Source organism: Chiloscyllium plagiosum, unplaced genomic scaffold (genome assembly GCF_037043375.1).
Source record: "Chiloscyllium plagiosum isolate Xiang-an unplaced genomic scaffold, Cpla_swu_hap1 HiC_scaffold_35, whole genome shotgun sequence".
Classification (NCBI taxonomy): Eukaryota; Metazoa; Chordata; class Chondrichthyes; order Orectolobiformes; family Hemiscylliidae; genus Chiloscyllium; species Chiloscyllium plagiosum.
In genome coordinates this window covers 3,246,295-3,265,601 of record NW_028270173.1, presented here as the reverse complement: position 1 = coordinate 3,265,601, position 19,307 = coordinate 3,246,295, and the positions used below count along the sequence as shown (strand labels likewise).

The following is a 19,307-nucleotide window of genomic DNA, read 5'->3' as shown; positions in this document are numbered from 1 at the left end:
AACTCCCGATTAAGTTTAACAAAAAAAATTCAAATTTCAAAACCAGGCAGTTGTCGCTTTTCCCTTGGTATCTTCCTCTGTATTTTCCTGGGTCTTTTCTTTGTTCTTCTGCTTCACAGATTTCATATCAAAAGGTACCTTTCAGAGAGCGATTCTGCAGGCAGTCTGTGTTTGGTTGGTGCTCTTTGTCACTCTGGCTAACTGTTCAAAATGCCTGATTTTATATACCCCAAAACATTGGACCGTCTCATTGGTTTGATGTCATCCAAAACAGTAAAATTCAAATTCGATTGGAATTTGGTATCTTGGGGCATAATTTAAACTGTTTAGTCAAATTCGAATTTGTTGTGTAACATTGCAACGCAGCTCCAGCTAATTGTTTCTCAGCCAAATGTTACATTTTTAATTTTTTCAGCACGCTCTGTGCCTTTCTAGGTCCATGCCAGCTTCTACTCTCTCTTAAAGGTATAGTACACACCTGCAACTTCATAACAGTGCACATTTTCATTTCCAGTTTGTCTTTCAAATCAAATATATGTAATTTCTTATGCATGACACGTTGAACCACATAAACCTTTATCACATTTGTTAAGCCAAGTGCAAATGTTTCATATGAAGTCAGTAACAGAGGAATGAATGGAGGTATTGACTTTGTGCTGTTTTTGCTTGTCCTGAAGAAACATGGCACTGTTCTCTTGATGACAGAGATTTCTCGATCTTGGTCAGTCAAAGGTTTTTTTTCCCATGTACTGAGATTATGTTTGCAAGCTGTAAGATTAACCTTCAAGATTGACTTGATGCCTAGCTTTGGGATGACCTCGGCTACAGGGTCCAAGGCTCTACTGACTATGGAGGGCAGCTATTCGTATGCAGCAGTTTCCCCAGGCATTGTAATAGTTATGAAAATGTGTTGCTGGAAAAGCGCAGCAGGTCAAGCAGCATCCAAGGAGCAGGAGAATTTATGTTTCGGGCATGAGCCCTTCTTCAGGAATGAGGCAAGTGTGCCAAGCAGGCTAAGATAAAAGGTAGGGAGGAGGGAGTTGGGGGAGGGGCGTTGGAAATGTGATAGGTGGAAGGAGGTTAAGGTGAGGGTGATAAGGTGAGGGTGATAGGCCGGAGTGGGGGTGGAGGCAGGGGTGGAGAGGTCAGGAAGAAGATTGCAGGTTAGAAAAGTGGTGCTGAGTTCGAGGGTTGGGACTGAGACAAGGTGGGGGGAGGAGAAATGAGGAAACTGGAGAAATCTGAGTTCATCCCTTGTGGTTGGAGGGTTCCTAGGCGGAAGATGAGGCGCTCTTCCTCCAACCGTCGTGTTGCTATGGTCTAGCGATGGAGGAGTCCAAGGACCTGCATGTCCTTGGTGGACCTGCATGTCCATTGTAATAGTTATGTAATTCTTACGATCACCATGGAGACCAGCAAACCAATATCTATGAAAAAGTCTGATGAACATGATTTCACTTTTAAAATTTTTTACTGTACAATCAAACTAAAATTAGTGTTGATTCTTCATAAATTAACAGGCAGATGATGTTCAGCAGAAACTATAAACTACCCATTTTATATACTTGAAAAAACAAAGTTAGTTTTCACAAATGTACACATTATCAATTCTGGACTTGGAAATATATGCCAGTCCTTCACTGTCACTGGGTCAAATCCTGAAATTCCTTCCCCAATAGCATTGTGGGTCTATCAACATCACGCAAAACAAGAAGGCAGCTCACCACCACTTTCTCGAGAGCATCTTCAACAGGCAATACATACTGGACCCAGCCAACGACATTCATGTTCTATGACTGAAAATAAAAAGGCATTTATTGAGCCATGTTCCTCTCCAAAATCCCTTAAAGCAATTACGTGGAATGTATTTGCTTTTCTGTTTGCTGGATTTGATCCTTCAGTTGCTTTTAGCAGGAGCTCCATTTCATTGGAGTTTCCCAGTGAGGGTTCCCACTAAAATGACACAGACCTACAGTACCTACTTTATTTTTGGAAGTTTGATACCTCAGATTCCTTAGAACCTTCTTTAGCAAACCCTTTAACAAAACCCAGTTACCTATCTTCTCTGATAGCAATCTTTGATTTTCTAACCCTTAACATACACAACCCAATGTAAATGTGCCTTCTCTGTTCTCCACCTCCAAACATACTGAACACTAAGAGCTCTACGTGCAATGAGTCCCACAAGCTGAAATTCAATTTCCCCAATTAGCTTTGATTTGCCTTTTCTGCTTACTTTACTTTCATATCCAAAGCAAATTTATGTCTCTTATTCACATTTAGAAATGATTTCACAACCAGGAATCACAGTTACATTCTTTCCAGAAGATTAGTTTAGTTTTACTTTGATGAACCAAATATTAATAAAATTACATTTTGCAAAGAGCAGCAATCAACACACACTTCATCAAAAAAAACTTGATATTGTAACTTTTCATATTTCTATCTACAGTTAAAAAATGCACCCTTCCATATGGTGACATTGCAGCAACAATCACAGCAGCGGTGATGGTCTACATATCCACTGTCGGACTGTGTTTTATCTTCGCCTTAAAATATAGTAAGTAATCAAAATGCTAAAGTTATTGCAATCAGGGGGTGTAGTCACTGAATCATTCAATGTCACAAATTGCCTTTTAATTGAACAAAGTACACTATTTTTATCTGTAAGAAAATTCCTTCTTACATAATTCATTTTCAATGACTTGGGATTGTCTCTAGTACACTAATTGTCCCAGGTTATCATGAACACTGTGAGGTTGTTTCTGATACACTAATTGTCTAACACTCTCACCAATCTCCCATCAAACACATCTCCAAAACATCTCCAGCTTCATCATTGGCAATTGTGCCTTGAGTTACTTCGATATTACCCTCCATATATTCGTCAAAAAACCTTTCTCTTCTTTTCTGCCTTTCTCTCTCTCACACTCTTTATCTCTTTTGTCTCTACCTTTACTTCTCTGTATCTTTCTCATTTTCTCTTTCGATCTCTCTCCTCCTCTCTCAATCTCTTTCCGTCCTTTGTCTCTCTATCTGTCTGTCTGTCTCTCTCTTACTGTGTCTCTCTCCTCTTCTATCAATCTTTTTCTCACTTACTCTCTCTCCTTCTCATCCCTTTATTTCACTCTCTATTTGTTGGTGTCTCTCTCTTTTTTATATGTATATATTATATCTTTTTTCTCTATTCTTGTGGAATTAGCTGGCAGAGGAAGTGGAGGCTGGTACAATTACAAGATCTAAAAGGCAGCTGGACGGCATGAATAGGAAGGGTTTAGAGGGATATGGGCCAAATGCTGGCAAATTGGACTAGGTCAGAATAGGATGCCTGGTTGGAATGGACGTGTTGGGCCAAAGTCTGTTTCTGCGCTGTATGACTCTGTAATGCTCTGTATCTCTCCCTTTCTTAATCCCTTTCTCTCTCTCTCTCTCTCTCTCTCTCTCTCTCTCTCTCTCTCTCACCACATCTTCCTTCTTTGGACTGTTCTCAAGATCTTTTTGATCAAATGTTAAGCCTTCCCTTATACTGGTTCTTTCTTTGACCATTGTTTCGATCGTCTTATGACATATTTTGAGATATATTCTTCTGTTTAAGGGGGTTGTATAAATGTAATTGGATTTAATCCTGGTTTAGCAGGTTCCTGTTGGTAATAACAATAAGACTATGAGACCAAAAGAAATAGGAACTGGGATTAAGTTGTTCAGCCCCTTAAGCTGCTCCACCATTCAATAGGATCATGGCTGATTCCTCACATCCACTTTCCTGCCCTATCCCCATAACTCTTGATTCCCCAACTGATCAAGAACCTTTCTATCTTAGTCTCAAGGACTCTGCCCCCACAGCTCTCTGTGGTAAGGAGTTCCAAAGACTCTCAACCCTCTGACAGAAAAAAAATCCTCCTCATCTCAATCTTAATTCAGTTCACCTTTCTTCTGAGACTGTATCTTTAGGTCCTGGACTCTCCCATGAGAGGAAACATCCTCTCAACATTCGCCCTCTCAAACCCCTGAAGAATCCTATATATTTCAATGAGAACCTCTTCTATTCTTCTAAACTCCTTTACTCACACAACAATCCATTCAACCCAGGGATCATCCTCGTGAATCGTCCCTGAACTACCTCCAATGAAATTAAATCTTTCTTTTGATCAGGAGACCAAAACTGCTCACGGTATTCCAGATGTGGTCTCACCAGCACCTTGTACAGTTGCAGTAAGATTTCCCTATTCTTATACTCCAAACCCCTTGAAATAAGGACCAACGTTCCATTAGCCTTCCTAGTTACCTGCTGGTCCTGTGTGCTAGCTTTCTGAGTATCATGCACAAGTCCCCCTGAGTCCCTTTATGTTGAAGCTTTCCATTTAGATAATACTTTGTTGTTTGTTCTGTTACAAAATGAACAATTCCACATTTTCCCACATTTATACTCCATTTTTCAACTCTTTGCCTGCTCCTTTAACCTATGAATGGGATTGTGATTGTAACTGGGGCTGTTCGGTTTTTAAATTGGTAGTTTATACAAAGCCTGTGTTCCAGTTATTCACATGAATGTTTAATGTGTCTTGCAGTGCAGACATGGAGTCTTCAGAAAAGAGCAAGTCGACTTTGGACAAGATGAAAGTTACTGCAGCGTGATGCAATTTACACTGAGGTAAAGTCTAACGTAAATAGTTTGTCTTCAAACACTGGCAAGTCATCTGTAGTCTGCATTCTGAGTGTGTTCATCTCTTCCCCTCTGCTTCCATGTTCCTTATCCTTACACTTGATCTCATTTCTGTTTCTTTTAGTCTCTCTTCTATTCCCCCTTTCCATATCCCTCACATCTCTTCCCGCTTCCTTTCTTTTTGTCCTTCCTACTCCCTCCCTTACTCCATCCTTTTTCTACTTTTCTTCCTCTGTTCCCTTTCTCATTTCCAATCACTGTATCTTTTCCTGTCCATCTCTGACTGTCCATCTCTCCTCCTCTCGCTCCCCAACACATCTGTCTCTGTTCACCTTAAACCAGTTCATGCTGGAGATCAGGAAAATGAATTATTTTCAAAGGTTGCTGTTTCCAAGTGCTCCAACCATGACAAGCCCTTTATCCCTGGGCTCATTCTTGTAAAGCTCTTGTGGACTCCCTCCAAAGCCAACTCGTCCTTCCTTAGATACAGAGCCTAAAACTGCTCTCAATATTCTAAATATGGTCTGACCAGCACCTTATGCAGCCTCAGGAGTAGATCCCTACTCTTTGATTCATTTCAAGAGGGCTAGAATACGAGGGCAGCTAAGAATCATCACAGCGGAATTCTGGGAGACATAGTCCAGGCCCTTCAGCTGTCAATGTTGTGCCGACCTTTTATCCTACTCTAAGATCAGACTGACATACATACCCTTAATTTTATTATTATCCATGTGCCTATTCAAGAGTCACTTAAATGTCCCTAATGTTATCTGACTCTACTACAACTGCTGGCAGTGCATTCCACGCACCTACCACTCTCTGTGACAAGAACCTATCTCTGACAACTCCATTAAGCCTTCCTCCAATCACTTTAAAATTATGCCACTTCATGATAGCCATTTCTGCCATGGAAAAAAGTTTCTGGCTATCCACTCTATCTATGCATCTCATCATTTTGTACACCTCTATCAAGTCATCTCTCATCCTTCTTCACTCCAGTGAGAAAAGCCCTTGCTCCCTCAACATTGCTTCGGAAGACATGCCCTCCAGTTCAGGAAGCATCCTCATAAATCTCTTCTGCACCCTTTCTAAAGCTTCCATATCCTTCCCATAATGAGGTGACCAGAACTGAACATAATTTTCTAAATGTAGACTAACCAGGGCTCTATGGCACTGCAGCATAACCTCACAGCTCTTAAACTCAATCCCCTTTTAATGAAAGCCAACATTAACAAGCTTATTAACTTGGGTGGCAACATTGAGGGATCATGGACATGAACACCAAGAGCCCTCTGTTCCTTTACACTTCCAAGAATCCTGCCTTTAACCCTGTATTCTGCCTTCAAATTCAACCTTCCAAAATGAAACACTTCACACTTTTCCAGGTTGAGCTCCATTTGACGCTTAATGAGCCCAGCTCTGCATCCTGTCAATGTCTGTTGTAACCTACAACACCTCCAGACACTATCCACAACTCCACCAACCTTCACATCATTGGCAAACTTACTAGCCCACCCTTCCACTTCCTCATCCAAGTCTGAAGTTAGGGGTAGGTTCTTCACTCAGCGAGTCGTGAGTTCATGGAATGCCCTGCCAGTAGCAGTGGTGGACTCTCCCTCTTTATGGGCATTTAAGCGGGCATTGGATAGGTATATGGAGGATAGTGGGTTAGTATAGGTTAGGTGGGCTTGGATCGGCGCAACATCGAGGGCCAAAGGGCCTGTACTGCGCTGTATTCTTCTATGTTCTATGTTCTATTTATAAAAATCACAAAGAGCAGAGATCCCAGAACCGATCGCTATAGAACACCGCTATCCAGGCAGCCAGATTTCTCTGTATCCCATACCTCCTTACTTTCTGATTGAGCCTATCATGGGGAACCTTATCAAACGCCTTGCTAAAATCCATGTACACCACATCCACTGCTCTACCTTCATTAGTGTGTTTTGTCACATCCTCAAAGAATTCAATAAGGTTTGAGAGGCATGACCTGCCCCTCACGAAGCCATGCTGACTATCTCTAATTAAACTAGGGTTTTCCAAGTAATCATAAATCCTATCTCTCAGAATCCTCTCCAGTATTTTCCCCTCCACAACTTGAGAATGACTGGTCTGTAATTCTTAAGATTATCCCTAATCCCTTTCTTGAACAAGGGAATATCATTTGCCACCCTCCAATCATCTGGCTGTACTCCAGTGGACAGTGAGAATGCAAAGATTATCTTCCCTCACTTCCTGTAGTAACCTAGGGTATATCCCGTCTGGCCCAGGGGATTTATCTATCCACATGATTTTCAAAATTTTTAGCACATCCTCCTTCTTAACCATCAACCTATCTGAGCATATTAGTCTGTTTGAAACTGTCCTCAGAAACATCAAGGTCCCTCTCAGTAGTGAATACTGAAGCAAAGTATTCATTAAGGACCTTCCCTACTTCCTCCAACTCCAGGCGCAAGTTCCCTTCAGTATCCCTGATCGCTGGCCATCTTCTTGTTCCTCACATAAGTGTGGAACACCTTAGGGTTTTCCTTAATCCTACCCACTAAAGCTTTTTCATGCCCCTTTCTAGCTCTTCTAAGTCCATTCTTCAGTTCCTTCCTAGCTACATTGTAACAGTCTAGATCCTGTCTGATCCTTGCCTCCTCAACCTTAAGTAATCTGAATAAGACAACGGCCATCGAAAAGTCAGGGGAAAATACATTAGGCATCGAGAACAAGTTTACTATTCAGGATAGACAGGGGCAAATAAAGGGAGGGAAAACACTTCTAGTTGAAAGTGCATTTATTTCAAAGCATGAGGCCTGACTGGTAAGTCAGATGAGTTCAAAGCATGGATTGGCTCTGGGGATTGGGATATTTATAGCAATAACAGAAACATGGCTGAGAGAAGGGTGGAACTGGCAGCTCAGTGTTCCAGGGGACAGAAGTACAAGTAAGCAAGAAGGGGGAGTTGACCTTTTGATTAGGGAAGATATCACGACAGTGCTTAGAATTCTCTTAAGGGGTCATCAAACGAGGCTATGTGATCAGAATTTTGCTATTTGTTATTTACATAAATGGTCTGGATGTGAATGTATAAGGTATGATTAGTAAGTTTGAGGATAATAACAAGATCAAGAGGTATCATTAATAGCGAGAAAGGTTATCAAAAATTACCAAGGGATCTTGATCAGATGGGAAAATGGGCTGAGGATTGGCAAATGCAATTCAATACAGGTAGGTGTGAGGTGTTGCACTTTGGAAAGCCAAACCAAGGTAGGTCTTATACAGTAAATGGTAAAGTCCTGAAGAGTGTTGTGGAACTGAGGGACCTGGGGAGAGTTCATAGTTCATTGAAAGTGACATCAAAGGTAGACATGGTGGTAAAGAAGGCATTTAGCATGCTGGCCTTCATCAGTCAAGGCATTGAGTAAAGGAGTCGATACATTATGGTGCAGTTGTATAAGTCGTTGATGAGGATGCATTGGATATTTTGTACAGTTTTGGTCATCCTGTTAGAGGTAAGACAGTTAAACTAGAGGAATGCAAGTAAGATTTACAAGGACATTGCCAGGACTAGTTATAGGGAGAGGTTGGCCAGTATCAGACTTTATTCCTTGGAACATAGGGGAATGACAGGTAACCTTATTGAAATATATAAAATCATGAGGGGCATAGATAGGAAGAAAGCATATTGTCTTTTTCCCAGGAATGGGGAATTGAAAACTAGAGGGCATAGATTTAAAGTGAGAGAGAAAAATGTTAGGAAGTGGTTGAGGCAGGTACAATAGCAACATTTTAAAAACATTTGGATAGGTATGTGGATGGGAAAGGTTTAGAGGGATATGGACCAAATGCAGGGAATTGGAGCTAGCAGAGTGGGCACCATGGTCAGCATGGACCAGTTTAGGACAAAGGGCCTGTTTCCATGCTGTATTACTCCAATGCTAACCCTAACCCTAACCCTCACCCTAGCCCTGACTTTACCCGAACCAGAGCCCAAGCTTTAACCCGCAGATATTAGAACATAGAACAATACAGTGCAGGTCCTCCGGCCCTTGATGTTGTACCGACCAATGAACTAATCTAAGCCCATCCCCCTACGCTATCCCATCATCATTCATTGCTTATCAAAGGATTGTTTAAATGCCCGTAGTGTGGCTGAGTTAATGACATTGGCAGGCAGGGCATTCCATGCCCTTACCACTCTCTGAGTAAAGAACCTGCCTCTGACATCTGTCTTAAATCTATCACCCCTCAATTTGTAGCTATGCTCCCTCGTACAAGCTGACGTCATCATCCTAGGAAAAAGACTTCCACTATCTACCCTATCTTATCCCCTGATCATCTTGTATGTCTCTATCAAATCCCCTCTCAGCCTTCTTCTTTCCAATGAGAACAGACCCAAGTCTCTCAGCCTTTCCACATAAGACCTTATCTCCAGACCAGGCAACATCCTGGTAAATCTCCTCTGCACCTTTTCCAATGCTTCCACTTTCTTCCTGTAATGGGACGACCAGAACTGTACACAATATTCCAAGTGCGGCTGCACTAGCATTTTGTATAGTTGCAGCATGACATTACGGCTCCAGGACTCAATCCCTCTACCAATAAAACCTAACACACTGTATGCCTTCTTAACAGCACTATCAACCCAGGTGGCAACTTCTAGGGCATCGATGTACATGGACTCCAAGATCCCTCTATACATCCACACTACCAAGAATTGTTTCATTGACCCAGTACTGTGCCTTCCTGTTATTCTTCCCAAAGTGAATCACCTCACATTTAGCTGCATTGAACTCCATTTCAGCCCAATTCTGCAGTTTATCCAAGTCCCCCTGCAACCTGCAACATTTTTCCACACTGTCCACTACTCCACCAACTTTAGTGTCATCTGCAAACTTACTAACCCATCCACCTATTTGTGTCCATTGAGCCCAGACATGCTGGGTTTGAGGCAAGTGCCCCCTCCTCCGTTTGAATTGCTACAAGGCTGAGGGGGGCAAATAGGGTGGAAGTGTAAGGCTTAGTGGGGGTACATGGAGTGAGGTCAGAATCCTTGTTCCTGTTACTTTGCCATTGTTGCTGAGCACCAGGCAGGAAACAAAGAGTAGAAATTAGCGGGTCACTTTCTGAGTGGCAGCTAGTGCCAAGTGGAATCCTGCAGGGAGCAGTGTTTGCAACACAGCCATTCATAATATTTATTAATGATTTAAATGAAGGAACTAAATGTAATATCTTTAAATTTCCTTGTGACAGAATGCTGGTGGGAGCGTGATCTATGAGGACGAGGCAGGAAAGCTTCAGCGTAACAGAAATTGCTGGAAAAGCTCAGCAGATCTGGCAGCATTGGTGGAGAGAAATCAGGGTTAATGTTTTGGGTCCTGTGACCCTTCCTCAGAATAAGTGGGAAATGCATGGCAGATGCAGTATAATGTGGATAAATATGCAGTTATCCACTTTGGGAGGAAAAACAGGAAGATGAATGGTGATAGTTTGGGAAAGGGAGAGATGCAGCAAGATCTAGGTGAAGGTCAGTAAAAGGTAAGACGCAAGTGCAATAGGCAGGTAAATGATATGTTGATCTTCATAGCAAGAGGGTTTGAATCCAGGAGCTTGAATATCTTGTTGCAGTTGTACAAGGTTTTTAGTGAGATCACACCTGGAGCATTGTGTGTAGTTTTGGTCTCCTTATCTAAGGAAGGATGTTCTGGTGAAAGAGGAAGTGCGACAAAGGTTTACCAGACTGATTCTTTGGATGGCAGGACTAACCTATGAGGAGGGATTGGTACCATTTTCAGGATGAGAGGAGGGAATTATTAACAAGAAAGGAGGTAGTGTCAGGGCTTTAAGACTGCACGAAACAGGAACAGGAGTAAGCCTCCTCCACCATTCATTAGGATCATGGTTGATCTGACATTCCTGACATCCATTTTCCTGTCCTTCCACAAAACCATTGACCCCAACTGATCAAGAATCTAACTATCTCAGCCTTAAATATACAGAGCTGTCTGTGAAATTCCAAAGATTCACAAACTTCTAAGAGAAGAAATTCTTCCTTACCTCCGTCTTAAATTTGTGCCATTTTATTCTGAGACTATACCGTCTGGTCCTAGAATCTCCCATGAGGGAAAACATCCCATGATAGGACTGAAGTTAGGGGTAGGTTCTTCACTCAGCGAGTCGTAAGTTCATGGAATGCCCTGCCAGTAGCAGTGGTGGACTCTCCCTCTTTATGGGCATTTAAGCGGGCATTGGATAGGTATATGGAGGATAGTGGGTTAGTATAGGTTAGGTGGGCTTGGATCGGCGCAACATCGAGGGCCAAAGGGCCTATACTGCGCTGTATTCTTCTATGTTCTATCCTCTTAGCATTTACCCTGTCAGCCTAAGCCTGGATATTGTGCAGATCTTGTTGCATTTATGCGTGGACTGCTTCAGTACTTCTGATCTTATGATGGAGGGAAGGTCGTTGATGAAGCAGCTGAAGATGGTTCGGCCTAGGACATTACCCTGAGGAACTCCTGTAGAGATGTCCTGGAGCTGTGATGACTGACCTCCAACAACCATAACCATCTTCCTATGTGCCAATTATGACTCCAACCAAAAGAGACTCCAACCCCGATACTATTGATTCCCGTTTTGCTAGGGCTCCTTGATACCACGCTCCATTGAATGTCGCCTTGATGTCAAGAGCTGTCACTCTCCCCTCCCCTCTGGAATTAAGCTCTTTTGTCCATGTTTCAATCAAAGCTGTAATGAGATCAGGAGCTAAGTGACCCTGGCAGAATCCAACATCACTGAACAGGTTACTGCTGAGCAGGTGCTACTGGATAGCACTGTTGCTGGATAGCACTGATAGCAATGATTGAGAATAGACTGTTGGGAGATAATTAGCTCTGTTTGATTTGTCCTGCTTTTTGTGTACAGGACATACCTGGGCAATTTTCCACATTGTCAGGTAGGTGCCAGTGTTGTAACTGTGCTGTGCTGGAAGAGCTTGTTCTGGAGCACAGTCTCCAGTCCTATTGCTGGATTGTTGTTAGGGCCCATAGCCTTTCTAATATCCAGTGTCTTCAACCACTTCTCAATATCATGTGGAGCAAATTGAATTTGTTAAAGACTAGTATCTGTGACACTGGGACCCACAGGAGGAAGCCACGATGGATCGTGCACTTGGCATTTCTGGCTGAAAGTTTCTGCAAATGCTTCAGTCTTATCTTTTGCATTGACGTGGTGGGCTCTTCCATCAGTGAAGATAGGAATACTGTGAAACGTCTTCCTCGAATGAGTTGTTTAATTGTTTCACCACTATTCACGACTGGATGTGGCAGGACTGCAAAGCTTTGATCTGATCCATTGTTTGTGGGATTGCTTAGCTCTGTCTGTCACTTGCTTGGCATGCCAGTGGTCCTGATGGGTGGTTTCACCATGTTGACAACACATTTTTAGATCTCCCGGCATGCCGTCCTGCACTCTTCATTGAACGAGGGTTGTTCCTTGGCTTGATATTTATGGTTGAGTGGGGATTTGCCAGACCATGAGGTTGCAGAATATGCTGGAGTACAATTCTGCTACTGTTGATGGATGCCTAGTCTTGAGTTGAATTGAGTGAACCTTCTCTGAACTACTTCCAATGAAATGATATATTTTCCTAATTAAGGGAGCCAAAACTGCTCACAGTACTCCAGATGTGGTGTCACCAGCACCTTATACGGGTTCCCAGCTCTAAACCTCCGAACCCCTTTAAATATGGGTCAAAATTCAATTTGCCTTTCTGATTACCTGCTCTATCTGTGTACTAACTTTCTATGCTTCGTGCACAAGTCCCATCAAGCCCCTTGTGATTCAGCTTTCTGCAGTTTTTCTCTATTTAAATAATACTCTCTTCTTTTGTTCTCCCTTCCAAAATGAGCAACTTTCCATTTTGTCATTTTATACACAATTTGCCACTTTTTGGCCCATTTACTTAACCTACCAATATCTCTCTGTAAACTGTTTGTATCCTTTTTTGAACAAGTCTTTTGTCTTCACAGTGGGAGGTACACAAAACATCCCCAGAATAATATAAAAATAGGATTAAAAACAGAGGAGAAAATAACAATCAATAGAGAAAAAGTATGAGGAGGACTAGTGGGAATAAAGGCTGATAGATCCTAAATTTAATGGCTATTAGCTTAAAATTTTAAGGCAGGTGTTTGGATGCATTGGTTGTATTCTTTCAGCATTTCTAGGTTCTAGAAAGATCCCTTTGGATTGGGAAATTACAAATGCAAAACTCTGTTCAAGGAAGGATAAGACAGAAAGCAGAAAACTATGGGCCACTTTGTTTATTATCTATCATTGGAAAAATGCCAGAATCCATTATTAAGGAGGTTGTAGCAGGGCATTGTGAAAATGGTAATACTATCAGGCAAAGTCAGCATGGTTTTGTGAAAGGGAAATCATATTTGCCAAGTGTGTTAGAGTTTTATTGTGTAACAGAGTGAATGAAGATGAACCAGTTGGTGGAGGCTTTCTTTTGATTTCAGGATAATGTTGATGCAAGGATAGTGTTGTGACTAATGCAATTGTCAACCTACAGATCTTAGGACACATGAAGCTAGATGTCCCTTGAAGTAGTAGGATCTGCATTTCAAGATTTTCTTCTATTCCTTCTCTGTTGCTGCTCTGTCTCATTGTTAAGATGTTGCAACTGCAACACAGTGTGAAGCAATGTGATAGACAAATTGTCTCCATTTTGCTTAATTGGTGAGCAAGGTCATTCGCCATCAACCCCCAGATCAAAAGACATTATTGGCAGAATTTCTTCCATTCTAATCTGTGTTATTGATACACAGTCCCATCCATGAGGGTGCTGACAGCAACTGTTCTACACATGTGGAGTTTTGTTGACGCTCAAGGTCTTTGTTGTATATTTTGGAAAAGGTACCAGCTGATCTGGTGTTCCTCTCACTGTTACTAGTGACTTCCGGGAACAGATGTACCATGGGGAAGCCAACGTATTCCAGATTCTCTCCTTTCACACCTCGGAAGTGTAATACTTTACTCACTAGGTGTAGATAATATCTGAGTTTTGTTTGATAACATTTCGGGACAAAATTGTTTGCAGAATTAAAGAGATTTCTTAGAGAGAATTGTAAGGGATAGGATTTATGCACATCTAGATAGGAATAATGTGATCAAGGATAGTCAGCATGGTTTTGTGAAGGGCAAGTCGTGCCTCACAAACCTTATTGAATTCTTTGAAAAGGTGACGAAGGAGGTTGATGAGGGGAAAGCGGTAGATGTGGTATATATGGATTTTAGTAAGGCGTTCGATAAGGTTCCCCATGGTAGGCTACTGCAGAAAATACGGAGATATGGCATTGAGGGTGAGTTGGAGGTTTGGATTAGGAATTGGCTGGATGGAAGAAGACAGAGGGTAGTAGTTGATGGCAAAGTTTCTTCATGGAGTGCCGTCACTAGCGGTGTTCCGCAAGGATCTGTTTTGGGACCATTGCTGTTTGTCATTTTTATAAATGACCTGGAAGAGGGGTTAGAAGGTTGGGTGAGCAAGTTTGCGGATGACACGAAAGTCGGAGGAGTTGTTGACAGTGAGGAAGCATGTGGCAGGTTACAGCAGGATATAGAGAAGCTGCAGAGCTGGGCAGAAAGGTGGCAGATGGAATTCAATGTAGCTAAGTGCGAGGTGATTCACTTTGGGAAGAATAACAAAAAGATGGGGTACTGGGCTAATGGTCGGATACTTGGTAGTGTGGATGAGCAGAGGGATCTTGGTGTCTATGTACACAGATCTCTGAAAGTTGCCACCCAGGTAAATAGTGCGGTGAGGAAGGCATATGGCGTACTGGCTTTTATTGGTAGAGGAATTGAGTTCTGGAGTCCTGAGGTCATGATGCAGTTGTATAAGACTCTGGTACGGCCGCATCTGGAATATTGTGTGCAGTTTTGGTCGCCATACTATAGGAAGGATGTGGAGGCATTGGAACGGGTGCAGAGGAGGTTTACCAGGATGTTGCCTGGTATGAAAGGAAAATCGTATGAGGAAAGACTGAGGCACTTGGGGCTGTTTTCACTAGAGAAAAGAAGGTTTAGGGGTGACTTGATTGAGGTGTACAAGATGATTAGGGGGTTAGATAGGGTCGACAGTATGAACCTTTTCCCGCGTATTGAGTCGGGTATTACAAGGGGGCATAGCTTTAAATTAAGGGGGGGTAGATATAGGACTGATGTTAGGGGTAGGTTCTTCACTCAGCGAGTCGTTAGTTCATGGAATGCCCTGCCAGTAACAGTGGTGGACTCTCCCTCTTTATGGGCATTTAAGAGGGCATTGGATAGGTATATGGAGGATAGTGGGTTAGTGTAGTTTAGGTGGGCTTGGATCGGCGCAACATCGAGGGCCCAAGGGCCTGTACTGCGCTGTATTCTTCTATGTTCTATGTTCTATGTAGATGAAGATGGCTCACAAATTTGGCAATGACACTGCAGTTAGTGAGTCATCGAGTCATACAACATGGAAGTAGACCCTGCTGACCAAACTAAATAGTCCCATCTGCCTGTGTTTGACCCATTTCCATCCAAATATTTCTTATTCATGTACTTATCCAAATGTCTTTTAAACATTGTATCTGTGTTCACAACCACCACTTCATCCAGCAGTTCATTCCACGTACAAACCACTCTCTGTGTAAAAAAGTTGCCCCCATGCCCTTTTTAAATCTTGTCCTCTCACCTTAAAAATATGTCCCCTAGTCTTGACATTCCCCACCATAGGGAAAAGACTACTGCCATTCACCTTATCAATACCCTCAAGATTTTAAAACCTCTATAAGGTCACCCCTCAACCTCCTCCACTCCAGTGAAAAAAGGTGCCAGCCTATTCAGTCTCTCCCTAAAACTCAAACCTTCCAGTCCTGGTGACATTCTGGTAAATCTTTTCTGAACCGTTTCCAGCTTAATAATATCCTTCCTATAATAGGGCAATCAGAACGGGACACAGTGTTCCAGAGGAAGCCTCACCAACATCCTGTACAAACTCAGCACGACGTCCCAACTCCCATTATAATCAGACTGTCTGCCTTTTATGTCTATGGTGTCTCAGTTAGTTTTAGAATGGAGGTGACTGAGGTTAAAGAGTTTTTCATCTAGATGATATTTAATACATACACCAGAGGGACATTTATCTTTGATGGGATGAGTACCCACTCTCGGGTAGATTTTGAATAGTTTGCTGTCTCTAACACAGCATTGATTCACACTGGTCTAGATTTTGAAGCTATCTGTTTCAGATCTCTCACTCAAAGCAGTTGTAGTCCTTTAATCATGAAGCGGTTGTCGGATTGTGGTGAGGTTTGTTAGACATTCGAATCTCTGGAGTATAATCAGGGCGGCACGGTGGCTCAGTAGTTAGCACTGTTGTCTCACAGCGCCAGAGAGCCAGGTTCAATTCCAGCCTCGGGTAACTGTGTGGAGTTTGCACATTCTCCTCATGTCTGCGTGGGTTTCCTCCAGGTGTTCCGGTTTCCTCCCACAATCCAAAGATGTGCAGGTCAGGTGAATTGGCCATGCTAAACTGCCCATAGTGTTAGGTGAGTTACTCTTCAGAGGGTCAGTGTGGACTTGTTGGGCCGAAGGGCCTGTTTCCATACTGTAGGGAATCTAATCTAATCTAAAAGGCCAAACAACTAAATGTTGCTACTGTATCCGCTTCTGCTATCTCATCCATTCCAGGCACTTACTCTGTAAAAATCTTACCTCTCGCATCTCCTTTAAACTTACTAGATGCATCACCACCACGTATTTGTCTGGATTGAACTCTATCTGCTATTTCTCTGCCTAAATCTCCAGCCCATCTATAACCTTTGTCTTCTCTGGTAATCCTCCTCACTATCTGCAGCTCTTCCTGTCCTCTGCAAACTTTTTAATCAGGCCATCTAATTTCTCCTCCAAATCATTTCTGTCTATTACAAACAACGGGGGACCCAGCAATGATCGATACAGAATACTACTGATCACAAATATCCAGTCTGAAAAACACCCTTCCACCACTACTCTCTATTTCCTATAAATAAGCCAGTTCTGAATCCATCTTACCAGCTCACTATGGATCCCATTTGATTTCACCTTCTATATTAGCCTGCTATGACGGATCTTCTCAAAGGCTTTGCTAAGTTTCACATAGACAACATCCACCGCCCTGCCCTCATCAATCATCTTTGTCACTTGCTCAAAAAAAAAATCAAGTTTGTGCCACATGACCTTCTCTGCACAAAGCCATGTTGCTTATCACTAATAAGTCCATATTTTTCCAAATGTGAGTAAATGCATTCTCTCCAATAATTCCCCTACCATTGATGTAAGGCTTATCAGCCTGTAACTTCCTGGATTATCCCCGTTGGCCTTCTTAAACAAAGGAATAACGGCTACTCCCCAGTCCTCTGGGACCTCTCCTAGAGAAGATACAAAGATTTCAGACAAGGCCCCAGTAATTTCCTCACCCTGCTTCCCTCAGCATTGTGGGATAGATCCATCAGGTCCTGGGGACTTGTCCACCTTAATGGCTTTTGAAACATCCACACCACCTCCTTTATATTGACCATGCCCTCTAATATCAACATACCCCTCCATCCATCATGTCCTTCTCCTTTCTCCTTGATTGGCCTGACCTTTCCATAGCTACCATCTTGCTCCTTATCCGTATATATGTATAAAATGCCTTAGGATTTTCCTTAATCCTATTTGCTGAAGGCATTACATGGCTGCCTTTAGCCCTTCTAATTCTTTGTCTGAATTCTTCCATGCTACCTTTGCACTCTTTGAGGGCTCTGTTTGTCTGTCTTTTCCTAAGCCGTACACATACCTCCTTTATCTTGTTGATTCAGCTCTCAATTCGTCTTGTTATCAAAGGTTCCCAAATCTTGCCAGCCTTCTCCTTCATTTTCGCAGACACATACTGATCCTTTCTACTGTAGTCCTACTTTCCCACACTAGGTCCATAGCCTTGAATATTATGACATTTCAGGAGCTCCTCCAAGTATATTTTCAAGGTTGTGAGGTTTTCTGCCTCAACTCCCTCCCAGGCAGTGTATTCCAGATTCCCACCATGTGAAAACGTTTCCTCAAATCCCCTCTAAACCTCCTGCCTTTCACATTAAAATTCTGCCCACTTATTATAGACTCCTTGACTGAGGGGAGCAGCTGCTTCCTGTTCACCCTGACCATGCCTCTCATAATCTTCTACTACTCTATCAGGTCCCCTCTCAGCCATCTCTGCTCTTCATTTAGAGGCCAATGGACTTATTAGTGATAGGCAGTACGATTTTGTGCAGAGGAGATTGTGCCTTACTAACTTGAGCGAGTTTTTTGAGGAGATAATGAAGATGATTGATGAGGGAAAAGCAGTTGATGTTGTCTACATGGACTCCAGTAAAGCCATTGACAAAGTCCCTTATGACAGACTGGTACAAAAGATGAAGTCACATGGTATCGGGGTGAGCTGGCAAAATGGATTGTCTTGGGGAAAGAGGGTAGCGGTGTAAGGATGCTTTTTGGAATGGAGGTTGTGACTAGTGGTGTTCCACAGGGATCAGTGCTGGGACCTCTGCTTTTCATTGAACTACGTAAATTATTTTTAGGAAAACTTGGCTAGTCTAATTGGTAAGCCTGCAGAAGACACAAAGATTGGTGGAGTTGCGGATAGTGAGGAGCAATGTCAGAGGATACAGTAGGATATAGATCAGTTGGAGGCATGGGCAAAAATTGGCAGATGGACTTAAATCCGGACAAATGTGAGGTGATGCATTTTGGAAGGTCAAGTACAGGTGGAAATTATACAGTGAATGGCAGAACCCTTAGAAGTATTGATATGCAGAAAGATTTGGATGTGTAGGTCCACAGATCAGTGAAGGTGGCAGCGCAGGTAGATAAGGTAGTAAAAAAGGCCTATGGCATGCTTGCCTTCTATAGAACTTTAGTTATGCCACGCATAGAACATTGCGTACAGTTCTGGTCACCACACTACCAGACAGATGTGGATGTTTTGGCGAAGGTACAGAAAATGTATATCAGGATGTTGCCTGGTACGGGGGATTTTAGCTATGAAGGAAGGTTGGATAGACTGGGTTTGTTTTCATTGGAATGCAGAAAGTTGAGGGGTGACCTGACAGAAGTTTATAAGACGACGGTTGGAGGAAGAACGCCTCATCTTCCGGCTAGGAACCCTCCAACCACAAGGGATGAACTCGGATTTCACCAGTTTCCTCATTTCCCCTCCCCCCAGCCTGTCTCAGTCAAATCCATCAAATTCAGCACCGCCTTCCTAACCTGAGATCTTCTTCCCGACCTCTCCGTCCCCACCCCAGTCTGACCTATCACCCTCACCTTGACCTCTTTCCACCTATCACATTTCCGACGCCCCTCCCCCAAGTCCTTCCTCCCTACCTTTTATCTTAGCCTGCTGGACAAACTTTCCCCATTCCTGAAGAAGGGCTTATGCCCGAAACGTCGATTCTCCTGTTCCCTGGATGCTGCCTGACCTGCTGCGCTTTTCCAGCAACACATTTCCAGCTCTGATCTCCAGCATCTGCAGACCTCACTTTCTCCTCACAGACCCTCATGTATCCACCCTCAAATTTCTGTGACCATATGCAAGTCCAGGAGT

General features: G+C 42.8%; 1 protein-coding gene across 6 annotated transcripts in view; it reads left to right on the top strand.

Annotated features, from left to right (window-relative positions):
* Positions 1 to 19,307, top strand: part of LOC122541480 (hepatic and glial cell adhesion molecule-like) — a 143,064-nt gene that overhangs the window by 116,063 nt on the left and 7,694 nt on the right. For all 6 annotated transcript variants that reach the window (XM_087979114.1, XM_087979117.1, XM_087979115.1 and 3 more), the window contains 2 exons: positions 2,453 to 2,560; positions 4,569 to 4,651. In XM_087979114.1, coding sequence (XP_087835240.1) covers positions 2,453 to 2,560; positions 4,569 to 4,618 — 158 coding nt within the window. In that variant the 3' untranslated portion in view covers positions 4,619 to 4,651. The remainder of the gene's footprint in view (positions 1 to 2,452; positions 2,561 to 4,568; positions 4,652 to 19,307) is intronic.